At 36.2% G+C, this 13,563-nt stretch overlaps 2 protein-coding genes across 2 annotated transcripts; both read left to right on the plus strand.

Moving 5' to 3' along the window:
* The first annotated feature begins 2,517 nt into the window (after positions 1-2,517).
* On the plus strand, positions 2,518-3,834 carry LOC130957274 (glutathione S-transferase T3-like). Its single transcript, XM_057884141.1, has one exon. It carries the CDS (start codon positions 2,518-2,520, stop codon positions 3,832-3,834), a length of 1,317 nt encoding a protein of 438 aa, XP_057740124.1.
* Positions 3,835-4,277: 443 nt separating this feature from the next.
* LOC130957275 (uncharacterized) lies at positions 4,278-5,597 on the plus strand. Its single transcript, XM_057884142.1, has one exon. The coding sequence runs from the start codon at positions 4,278-4,280 to the stop codon at positions 5,595-5,597; it is 1,320 nt and encodes a 439-aa protein (XP_057740125.1).
* The last annotated feature ends 7,966 nt before the right edge of the window (positions 5,598-13,563 follow it).

Genomic DNA, 13,563 nt, shown 5'->3' on the forward strand with positions numbered 1-13,563 from the left:
CTATACAACAAAATAGACATACTTTGGGGTTTATTTAAAGATAAACAAAAATAGACATTACTTAATGGTAAACCTATCTAACCTTGAGGGTACCCAGAGAACGGAGAAGAACAGAGCTGGGTCACGGCGAGAAAAGGTGGACGGCGCCTTGAGGGTACCCAGAGAACGGAGAAGAACAGATCTGGGTCACGGCGAGAAAAGGTGGACGGCGCCTTGAGGGTACCCAGAGAACGAAGAACAGAGCTGGGTCACGGCGAGAAAAGGCGGACAGCGAAACCGCGGATGGCGGAACAGAGCAGTGGCGCGACGCGCTTCTGGTGGTGGTGGCAGCTACGAAACTGCAGTGCCAGTTGCCTGCTCCGGTGCGGCGATGCCGGCTGCGGGCGAAGGAGAAAAGGATTCGTGACGGTGCTCTGGATCTGGATTTTTTGAGAATCAAAAGTTAAGAATTAGGGTTTTGTGAGATTTGGATTTTAATCTGGATCTGGATCCGGATCCGGATTAAAACCGTTTAAATGGATTGGACTTAAAACCAAATTATAAAATAAATTTGGTTTGGTTTGGATTTTTTTTTGTTTAAAACTAGTTTTTTTTTAAGGGTTTGGTTTGGATTTGGTTTAAAATCCAAATTTTGGATTTTTTTGCCCACCCCTACTTAGGGAGATGGGTAGCGGGATTTATGCCCAATGTTGGTAGTTGTACTGCACTCATTGCAGAATTATGGGGATTATATAAGGAATTGAAGATATGCTGGGAACTTGGTCTGAAGAGGATTGAGGTAGAAACAGATTCTATGGCTGCGTTTAATATTGTTAGCAAAAAGATGCAAATTCAAAAACACCCAGAAGCTATAGTGAGGGGAATTAAATAGTTAGTGAACAGGAATTGGACTATACGAATAGTTCATACGTATAGAGAAGCGAATCGCAGTGCAGATTACCTGGCAAAAGCAAGCATAAACACCACAGTGGGTATAAGATTTTTAGATCAACATCCCTCTGAAATGAGGAGTATGTTAGCTTAAGATAGTAGAGGGGCTTGTTTGCCCAGAATCGTTACTATGTGATTCTTTTTTTCTTTTTGGGCTTGAAGCCCCGTTTATCAACCAAAAAAAAAAAATAAAGGGCGTATTTTGTGACTCAGATTCGGAGTGAAAGAGACAAAAAAAGAACGTTTTGAAGAGTAAACTGCACTAATGCACTTATTAGGTCCGCAGTTATTTTTAGTGGTCAAGAAAATGGCATTCAATGGCCTAAATTTAACGACCATTTAACAGAGGATGACTTAGCTTGATCTAAGTTTCATTTGGACTTGAAGGCTTATTGTATTCAACTTCCCATAGATATCAGATATGAAGAAGTCTTTTTCTTTTTTGTATCATTTGTAAGACTCTAGATCTCGAAGGAGAGATAACGTCAGTACTCCGTGCATACAAGACTATAAATCAAAAGATCACAACCATTCAAACTGAATAAAAACAAGCCATACAGAGACTAACACACCCAAACATGGTAATACATCACCACAAATAGCTCAAAAACAAACCTTCTTTATCAAACACAACCAATACCTGGCGTTCTTGCAATTCAAGACCGAATATGGCTCCATAACAAGCAAGACAACACGATTTTATATGAAAGACACTACAAGACTTATAACATATTTCTCTTCTATTGAACTTCTTTTTTCTTATATCTATCGTTGTATTGTTCTTTTTTTTCTTCTGATTCTTGTAATTATACTTATATCTTCTATCTCATTTTTTCCGTGCATGTCCTGCCTAAGAGCAACTCCAACGGTTCAAAAATTATGAACCTCATTTACTGTGTGTCAGTAAAAAGAAAGGCTCTACCATTGGAGCAAATAAATAATGAGGTCCTTCACAAATTTCAAAGCAGGTGAAGCCCTGCTCAGAGGGACTCGGTCTCTCTCAAAGAAAATGATATTTTATTAATAAAATTAAAACTTATATATATATATATATATATATATATATATATATATATATATGTATGTATTGAACTGTTACATATAGTATACTTCATATATATTATACATATTAACGTTATATATATATATATATATATATATATATATATATATATATATATATATATATATATATATATATATATATATATAGTATACTTTATATAATTAATTAATTATTATAATTATTAATAAATTAAATATGATTTAATAATTATATTAAATAATTAAATCATATTTAATTTATTAATAATTATAATAATTAATTAATTAAATAATTAAATTTTTATTTAATTAATAATTTATATTATTACATTAAATTAGCCGTTGCAAAACTAGTCGTTGTAAAATTAGCTGTTGGAAACTAGCCGTTACTATGTTACTGTTATTATTAATAAATTAATATTTTGTTACTTTATATATACCACTTAGATACATTTCTATTCTTACACTCTCTACTACTCTTCCTCATTTTCTTCCAAGTTTACAAAATCAAAGTTTTGCTACTATTATTTTTTGTTCGAAAAAATGGATCCAAACCAACTCAACTCTTTCTTCAATTACTTACAAAACTTTCCTCAAATTCCAAATACCCAACAATCTCAAACCTCAAACTCTCAAGTTCCAAATCAAAACTTCATACTACCAAATACATTTCAAAATCCAAATCCACAAAATCTCTCTAATTTCAATTTTCAGACTCCTTATAATAATCAATTTCCTATATTCCAACCACAAAATCAAAATTCACAAACACCCCATTTACCATTTTCATCCATATTTAACCCTTCTATCGGAAATGTTACTCCAACTTCCTTGCCGTTTCCAACTCAATTTAGTGCATCAAGACATAACTCATCTGGTGTTGGTGGCTCTTCTAACCCATCCTCTCAGACTCCTATACAATCTAGTCCAAATTCGCAATATTCAGATTTTGCCAACCCTCATGGATTAGATGCTATCGACCTCAATGATGATATTGAAGATCGGAGGCAAGATAGTATTCAACACTGGCATTGGAAAGAGGATGAGATGTTGATCAGTGCATGGTTAAATGTTTCAACTGATCCTGTAGTTGGTACCGATCAAAAGTGGGAAATATTTTGGAGTCGAATTCATAGCTACTGTGTAGAATTTTGCACCGACATGACAAGGGGGGTAGTTGCATGTAAGAAACGATGGTATAAGATCAACAAGGCTGTTGCACAATTTGCTAGTTGCTACGATCAAGCTAGTCGAAACATAAGGAGTGGTTCGAACGCTGATGATATAAAGGAGTTGACTTATAAACTTTATTCCACAAATTATGGTCAAAAGTTCACTTTTGAGAGGCATTGGAACATGCTTCGGTTGGAGCAAAAATGGAGAAGCCAACTACCTACACAGAGTGGCGGCTCAAAGAGAATCAAGGTTAGTGCAACTGGAGCATACTCATCCTCATCAAACCCAGAAACACCGTTGGCTGACGAACCCGGTGTGGACTCTCCCGTTCGCCCACAAGGATCAAAGAAGAGCAAGCGAAGAGGTAAGGGAAAAGCACAGATGTCTGAAGATTGTAGCGAAAGAAAATCATCGGTTGTCAAAAAATTATCTCTCATGGAAGATATTAAGAATGTTAGAGAAAAGGAACTAATGGAAAGGGAAAAAGAAAGAGAAGAGGAGAATGAACATAGAGCAAAGATGATGGCAATCAAAGAGAAGGAGATACAAATTCAAGTGGCAATGAAAGAACAAGAATTACAAACTCAGAGGTATATTAAAGAAATGGAGATAAAAGCAAAAGAAAGGGAAATGGATATGCAAATACTTAATGCTGACACGTCTACAATGAGTGAGAAACGATGAGCTCTTCATGAGATTGCATGTGAGAAAATAATGGCCAAGTGGTTTACTTAATGGTTCCTTGTATTCGTAGAGTTATGTAGTATGTTCTTATTTATTTATTGCATATTACTGGTATGTGATGTAGTTTGTTTTATTTATTTCTGATGTAAGATTTGAAATTAGTCAATATTATTGTGTCGTTGTTGTTCATTAAAGTGACCATTGCAAAACTAGCCGTTAATTAGCCATTGCAAAACTAGCCGTTAAGTAACCGTTAAGAAAAACTAGCCGTTGTAAAACTAGCCGTTGCAAAACTAGCCGTTGCAAAACTAGCCGTTACAAAACTAGCCGTTAAGGTACTTATTGCAGACACACTTATAAATATCAACTATCAATGACTCCACAACTCCACTTCAACTCTTGTTTCTCACATCGACAGAGAACTAAAAATTACATTTATCCATATGGCTAGAAATTTTGATGATATGTTCAATGAGGCTTTGTATGGCAAAAGAAGACGGCAAGATAACACACTCATAGATAATTGGATCGATGAGTATTTACTTGAAGATTCAGAAGAAGAAGATATCGATAGAAGCCCTATCCCAATTCCTCGTAGATGGATCAACAGAGATCGAGAAGCAGGACATGATCGCCTTTTCCAAGATTACTTTGCAGATGAACCGGTGTATAATGCTGACATTTTCCGACGGAGATTTCGAATGAGAAGAGATGTGTTCCTTCGGATAGTAGACGCTCTCTCAAACGTCTATCCGTATTTCCAACAAAAGGTTGATGCAACTGGAAGAAGAGGTTTGTTGCCACTTCAGAAATGTACCGCTGCGATACGGATGTTAGCATATGGCGTTGCAGCTGATGCTGTTGATGATTATGTGCGCATAGGCGAGAGCACTACAATCGAATGCTTGGAAAAATTTGTTGAAGGTGTCATTTCCGTGTTCCAGGATGAATACTTGCGAAAACCTAATCCAAATGACGTACAACGCCTGCTACAAATGGTGGAAGGTCGTGGCTTCCCTGGCATGTTGGGTAGCATTGACTGCATGCATTGGCAATGGAAAAATTGTCCAAAGGCATGGAAAGGTATGTACATGAGTGGTTATCGTGGGGTTGCAACCATAGTACTTGAGGTTGTAGCATCTTCAGACCTTTGGATATGGCATGCATTCTTTGGAGTTTCTGGTTCAAATAATGATATCAACGTGTTAGATCGTTCTCCAGTGTTTGATGATATTCTAAATGACCGTGCTCCGGAGGTAAATTATACTATTAATGGTAATAATTATACAATGGGATACTATTTAGCAGATGGTATTTATCCTGAATGGGCCACATTTGTCAAATCAATCTCAAAGCCACAAGGTGAGAAACGCAAGTTATTTGCACAATACCAAGAAGGGCAAAGAAAAGATGTGGAACGAGCATTCGGAGTGTTGCAAGCACGCTTTGCAATTATACGTGGTCCAGCTCGTTTTTGGGAAAAGAAAAAGCTTGCCAACATAATGAGAGCTTGTATTATATTGCATAATATGATTGTTGAGGATGAAAGAGACAGCTATGCAGGAAATTTTGCTCAAGGCTTAGAGTATGATGATGTTGAAAATGGCTTATCACAACCTCAGCTGGGAGAGGAAGATTTTGCACCATACCATCAATTTTTCCAAAGAAATGCCCAACTTCGAAATAGGCAGCAGCATAGACAATTGAAGGAGGACTTGATTGAACACATATGGCAATTTCACAATGCTTGTCGTCAACTATAGAGTTTAATTATGTTTTCTTTGTATTAAGTAATTTTACAAATTAGTGTAACCCCGAATTCATCTATTGTGTATTATTGTTATATATGAATTTATTTAATATTAATATCTTTTAATAGTGAATTATTTTTAAATTTAAATATTTAAATTATATTATTAAAAAAATTAATTACATTAATTACAAGTATTTTAATTAATTAATTAAGTGAGACCACAACAGGGACTAAAGTTAGTTCCTCCTAATGGAGAAGAGAGAGATGCTTTGAGTTCCTATTTACTGTTTATGACGCAAAAGCTGATGTGGAGTTACTTTTTATGACAGGTGGGCCATAAACAGGAACTGGGATGAGTTCCCTACTGGAGATGGTCTAATGTAACTTACTATAGCTTCATCATCATTACAAGTCAAATTAAGTTGCGATCCTATTCTTCATATTTTAGTAGCTTTACTTCCAGACTCATCATCTTCACTTGCACTTGGAACTTCTCCCTCAAAGCCTGCCTTGTTTCTTTTCTTACTAATTTCTTCTCTAAATTTCCGTTTAGTTCTTTTTTTCCACTTTTATATCCTTCTTTTTTTTTGTGACCCCACTCTTAGTTTTATCCTTTTCTTTATCAACTCTCCCTTTTTATTATATGTTTTTACTTTTCTCTCTTTTGATCTTACTACCTGTCCAAAAAAAAAGATCTTACTAAAAGAATATTTTTCTTTTTCCTTCATATCACACTTTCTCACACTTCTCATCAACATTTGGGTTGGTCTCTTATATTAAAAATGTAACATCCTACTATATAGAGTCTTATGCTATAGTCATAAAATCAAGGTGACGAGATATTACGTCCTCTAAAAATAAAATCATATATATAATATAGGTGAAAAAGGGTTTTACCTAAGAGACTTTTTAAGGAAAGATAAACAAAAGCATTAAACAGAAAAGCGCATCACTCGCGTAATCGATAAACGTAATCATACGGATAAGAGCAAAATGACACACATACACACACCTTTGCACAATACTTGTAATATTTTCGAATTTTTCAAAGTACTAAAAAAGGTCGAATAAACAAATTCAAATTCCTAATACACTTTTTTTAATATTTGTATTTTAGTAAAAAATTATCATAAAACGAAATTTGTCAAATCAAATAAAAATATTCGTTTATTTTGTTTGATATGCAGTAAAATTAAATTCATATGACATGACCCAATCGAATAAATAAGAATTTTTGTCTGTTATTTCAAAAGCATTAGTTTTTTCGAAGTAATTTCTTTTTTTACATTAAATAGATATCTATGTTTGGCAAAATTTAAAAAAAATGTTATAATATTCAAAATTTTACACACACACACACACACACACACACACACACACACAGCTCCTGACTCGCCTCGCGAAGTTAAAATCGGCCAAAGCATATATACATATATACACATATACAAGAGAATCCCAAAAGACATGCCCAAAATACAGTTTACAGAACCTGTTTCTCTAAGTCAACCTCTAAGAAGGATAAAACTTAATATACATATATAGTGGAGATAATAAGTATCTACATATATACGACATAACCAAAAATAAAGTCCCAAAAGCATAAAAGATCTTCGCTTTCAGAAGCTCCCAGTATGTCTAGCGAGGTGCCTCACATCCTGCATTTGAAAACCACAGAATATCTATGGGGTGAGAACCAGAGGTTCTCAGCATGGTAACAGTGCCTATATAACTAACATATAAGATCCCAGAAAAGTCGAAGGCAATCCTAGAACTTCCGACAAAAGATTCAAACTTAAAGCTAACATTTAAAACCATAAATAAGGTAAAGTATCTAAGGATTCTTGATTTTATCCCAATTCTAACTTAATCCCTAATTTTATCACCCTTTCTCCAATCCTCCAAAGCTCTAGTACACAGACAAGAAATACAGACAAAGCAAATACAAGTAGGATACAGATACGACAAGAACATATAGCTGTTAAGCATGAATATCAATTACGCAAGCCCAAGAATGCAAAACCAAACAAGACACATAAATGCATATGATGCATGCTTTTTCTACTGGCCATGAGCTCACGTGTCGGTTGTTTTGCCAGAACTCGACACATTCGGTAGCTAACCCAGATATCGTCCTCTTGAAAATCGGTTGGCAGTACACCACCATGAACCCCATCATTACGAGTGGTACACCACCATGAACCTCGCAAGATCTTCAATTGGAAAACAACACACACACGTGGGCGGTAAACCACCACGAACCCCACAAAGAATTCTCATTTTCAAATTCATTATAAATCATTCACACATTTATTCCCAATCATATCTCATTCATCACTTGTATATCACATCTCTGCACTTCTCAGACATAATTCATCATGTCTCAAGCTTTCTTCATTTCTAAGTTACCACCCCTTCGTAACTTCTTCTCATCAATCAACATATAACTAAGGTTTAGGGGCTAAAAGAGTGAAAATAGAGGTTTAGAAGTTCGAATTTAAAATATAAAATACACTTTGCTGAAAATAGGAGTCCCGCGTACGTGTGGGTTACGCGTACGTGTGGGTGTATTTTTCTTTGCTCGCGTACGCATGCACCTACTCGCATACGCAAGACACCAAACCCGAAGGAAATGGCCACGTCGCGTGTAGGTGGTCACGTACGCGAATTCTGCAGGGTGACAAATTAGCTAAGTGCTGCAGAATTTTAGTTTTGCACACCGAACTTCCAACGTGCATAACTTTTTCGTTTTAAAATATTTTTCATCCGTTTTTCGAACGGTGTAAACTTCACGGACCCAATTTTCATATGAGATAAGTTTGAAAAAGTTTAGGGGTCCAAAAGCCGAGTTATAACTTGCCGAAGTTTGGTCAAAATTTAACTTTTCACAAAAATTCCCAAAGATTGCTAAACCTCATTTTTCACAACAATTCAATTCCAACCATTTTTAAAACTTACCCAAACCACATCAAACCAAGTCCCAACATTCTTCAATACACCAATTCTACTCCATATCACATCAATTTCACAAATATGATCACTCCCACACAATAATTCATTTCCAACAACAACATAATCCATATCAACAACGCATATATATATATATATACACACATCATCAACACCATCAACTTCCTCATGCCAAATTACAACAAACTCAACCATTTCACATTCAATTCAACACAATATTTTCAATATATACATCATCATTACCATATCTAACAATTCAAGTTCAATATACATCATCGTCATTATCATTATCATACATATCACCAATTATCTCTATCAAACACAATACCAATATCACAACCATTATAGCACCAACAACAACTTCAAACTCACTAATCCTTATGCATATCAATTCATCACAATCATCAACAACATTAATAATTCAATTCTTATCCTACGGTCAACTAACCTAAGTCTTCACGACACGTTATATTTTAGTTACGAGAAACCGAAACTATACCTTACCCGATTTTCCAATAAACCTGGAACACCTCTCTTATATATCACACCTCAAGCTTTGAAATTCCAGCTACTCACCAAGCAAAATCCGACCTCCAAGGTTAGCCCTTTAGCTTCCAATTTCTCAAACAAGCTCCATCCAACAATCAATTTTAATCTATTATCATAATTACCACCAAAATCAACATGAAGCTCACCAATTCAACATATATACCAAGGGTTTGAGGGTGCTTACCTAACCCACAGCTCAAGCGAGTTAAAACCGATGATACCCACAAGTTAATTCGAACCCAAGCACCGAAATCAAGCAAAATTCAACATAATTACATATTAAATTTCAAAATTTGGGGAGGAGAGAACTAAAACTGAAATGTGAATTTCTTACCAAATTAGTTATCGGATTTTGTAGAGCTTGTTGCACTGGTTGCATGGCCGCAAAAGATACGGTAATCAGAGCTCCGGATTAAAGGTTATGGCAATTTCAAAATGGAGCAAGGATTTGGTTTGGTGCTCATTGTTCTTCCCTTCCCCAAATCTGTTTCAGCGTGTTTTTCTTATAGGAAGGGAAAGAGAGCTGAGCTCTTAGGAGCTTTAATGAATTGAATTGGGTCTTGGGCCGAATACGGGTTTTATTTGTCCGGTTTGGTCCGTTCGGCCTAATACGGGCTTGATTGTATACCGGTATCTATGCAACAAGTGAACGTGATTTCACGTTCAGATGGTGCAATTGGAACTAAAAGCATAGCAGTTACGACTGTTCAAACTTGAAACATTGGACGTCACACTTGTCCATGTGGCACTTTGCCACCGTTTCAGCCTCCACTAACCACTGGTTGGCCTCCATATGGCCTTCCTCCTGGTTATACCCTACCAATGGGTGATTTTGTTTCGCCTATTCATTTTAGAAATACAAGTGGAGTGAATAACACTTAAAACCCACAACAGCATTCCAAGTATTCTCATTATTATAATGTGGGCTCTACTTCGAATGCTGCTAATTCAATGGCAGTATATCAACAACAAGTAGAGGAAAGTCATCATGACTTAGTCAATTTATTGACTCAACAGTTAACCACAATTCTGAACCCTATGATGGCTGATGATGAATCAAAATTTGAACGCCTTGCTAGATAGGTCGAACGAATTGCTCGAATTGTTGATTATGATGAGGGTGAAGGGCATAATGCCGGAGTAAATAATGAAGGATTCGAGAATGAGTTTCAAAATAAAAACAATATTTTAAATGGAGGAAATCCTTATGTTGTTCCTCATGGGCAAAATGCAGATGAAGTTCTGGCCAGATTACGTGCTAATCGTGGTGATGAACGTTATCAAGTTACCAGAATTGTGGAGAAAGTATGGAATTGAGTTCGTCTAAATGTTGGTTTATGAACCAACCACACTTTGTGTCTGCTTTCCCCTAAGCTGTTCAAATGGCTGAAGTGCCAAGAGGGGTAAAAAATCCAAAGATTGTAACAAAGTTTGCTGGTGAAGTTGGAGAATCCACTACTGAACATGTTGCTCGATATTTGGTTGAGCTTGGGAACTTAGCCAATGATGAAAATTTGAAAATGAAGTTTTTTCCTTCTTCTTTAACGAAGAATGCATTTACTTGGTTTTCAAATCTTAGACCAAGTTCGATAACAACATGGAATCAGTTGGAAACTACTTTTCACGCTCAGTTTTATAGAGGGAAAATGAATGTGGCAGTTACTGATCTAGTGGCTTTGAAATGTGCAGATGGTGAAACTATTGATGATTATTTAATACGTTTTAAAAATGCTAGAAGTAGATGCTATGTGTCATTACTTGAAAGTGAGATAGTGAAAATAGCAACCATGGGGCTAGGATTTTATATGCGCAGAAAATTACTTAATGTGCATATTCCTGATTTGGCTCATTTGACTGAGAAGGTTCGTCAGACCGGACTTATGAAAAAAGACAAAGAAAAGTATAGGAGTGAGCAACGATCAAAGAGTAAGACTTTTACTCGAAAAGAAAAAGTTGCTTATGTGACCATGGAGTCCTCAGAAGAAGAAGAAGAAATCGATTTTGAAATAGAACTTGATTTGGCTGAACTTAAGAAGGCCCTCCTTATGTTTATTCTTTACTCAAAAAGCTTCCTAGTAATGAAAAGTCGAATGATTCAAAACTAAAAAGTGGAATCAAATACAGTTTTAATATCTCAAAATCTGATCAGATTTTCGATGTGTTGCTTAAAGATAAATAGTTAATTCTGCTTGAGGGTAGAACTTTACTTTCGGTGAAAGATTTAAAAGGAAAACCTTATTGCAAGTTTCACCAAGTAACAAGTCATTCGACTAACAGTTGTGTTCGTTTTAGGGACTTAATTCAGGAAGCGATAATGGAAGGACGACTGAAATTTGATGATGGCAAGAATGAAAAGAAGGTTGATGCTAATCCCTTCGAAGTTGATGGCAGCTTTATTGAGCCATGCTTTGGAGTGAACATGGTTGGCATGTCCTATGATTTCGATGTGGCTCTTGATGATTTTGAGTAACAGGTGAGGTCAGTGTATCCCCGGGCGGGAGATTATTTGTTGGACTTTCTGGTTCAACAAAAGATTAAAGTCCGGGACGTATCTCTGTGTCCACGGTGCAATGCTATTTTTGATGCTGAAGCAGTGGCAATCTTTGAGAAGGAGAGAATGAAGAAGGAATTGGCTCATAAAGAAGAGCAAGCACACCAAAGGCAACCGATTCGGCACTTTGAGGGTCAGAGTTCTAAGACTCCTCAACAAAGTGCTACTGCACCTTTAAGTCGATCTCAGGCCATAGGTGTTCAGTAGATTCGAAATTGCCAGGAGTTTCAAAAAAAGGACCATCTGTATCGATGCAACCCACAATGGGGACATCGAGGACATTCTCGAAATTAGTATCCTTATTATCATGGTCGAGCCAGAGGTTATCCGAGAGGCAGAGGAGGTAGGAAAATTCCATTTAAAATAAAAAGCCACACATGGAAGTAAGCAAGGGGGCAACGCCCTTTGTGCATTCTCGAATTGTCTTTCCTTCTGATGGGGAAACTTATCCAAAGGGGATTCCGTTGCCTGCAAAGATGGAAAAGGGCAAGGCGATAGCCTAATCCTCAGGAGTCGATAAAAACAAAGATGTTGATGTTGATGAAGAATATTTTAATGAAGGAGAGGATGACATGATCGGAACGATTTCAATCATTCCTACAGAGTATTTGGGTGAATACGAAGGTGATCCAGAGGAAGATTATGATATGGAGGATGAGAAAGCTTTTTCCTTCATTTGAAGTGAGGATGAGCTGGGGTATTTCCTTCGGCCCACTGAAAAATAGATGTCTCATCTCCACCCACTTCATAAAACTACCACCTTGAGTGGGATCAAGGTAAACAAGGTTTTAATTGATGGTGGGGCAGCAATCAGTCTTTTGCCTGAGAGGATGCTAATGAAAGTGGGAAAGCATCCTGATGATTTGGTCCTCACAAATATTGTTGTGACAGATTTTAGTGGGACGTCGACTCCCGCAAAAGGGTTGGTTACTTGATAGGGAAGACTATCGTCGGTAAAGAATTTCACAAAATATTTACGTTGCAAGTATAGATCTCAACCAACAAATAATCCTCAATCAAATTTTAATAGATGGTTGTCACAAAGTTCAACCCCAATAAAAGTAAACCGAAGTATTCAAACCTCGGGTCATCTCACAAGAAATGAGCAAACATGTGCATCAGCATTGGTTAGAATTCCGGGGTTGGGAGTCATGATTAAGAATTTAAACTACTAGACCTAACATGCAAGGAATCTTAAAGCGCAAGAAACTAAATCAAGTAACTACGGCAAGGTATGAGCAATTTTAATCTAATAAGAGAACATATAATCTACTTCTACTCTAGAACTAAGCAATTAACTCTAACTAGAATCAAGCAATGAGAATTCTTGTTTTCAAATATGAATAATAAAAGAAACTCTTGGCTAGGCATAGGAATTGGGGTTACCATCCTTGTCTAATAACTATATCTTGACAATTATGAGGAACCAAGCTTATTAAGTCTACTTCCAAAAGCTTTAAGTACGTAATATCTACTCCTAAGCTTGAAGTACGTCAAATTGCTTGGTCAATCTCAACTCATAAGTCCTAATCCAACTACCAATGGGCTTAGTAGTGGATTAGTGTCAATGGATATCAACTTGACTACCAAGGGTTCTCAAATCACCAAATCAACTAGACATAATGACTCAAGTTTATCCAATTTCCTTAGCCTAGGCCAAGAGTGAAGCAAACTACTCCATAATCAAAGGAAATATTTCATCAAACACATGGCATGCACTAACAAAAGACATGTTCAATTTGCAAATAAATTGGAAACTACAAGTACCCACTAACAATTATCAATAGAGAACAACTCAAACAACACTATTAGTCATCAAAACATCAATGCATTAGTAGAAATTCAAGATCTACGAAGTTCATAAAATGAGAAGAAAATGGGAATTGACAAGAAAATATAAATCCAACAC

This window comes from Arachis stenosperma, chromosome 10 (assembly GCF_014773155.1).
Source record: "Arachis stenosperma cultivar V10309 chromosome 10, arast.V10309.gnm1.PFL2, whole genome shotgun sequence".
NCBI classification, from domain to species: Eukaryota; Viridiplantae; Streptophyta; class Magnoliopsida; order Fabales; family Fabaceae; genus Arachis; species Arachis stenosperma.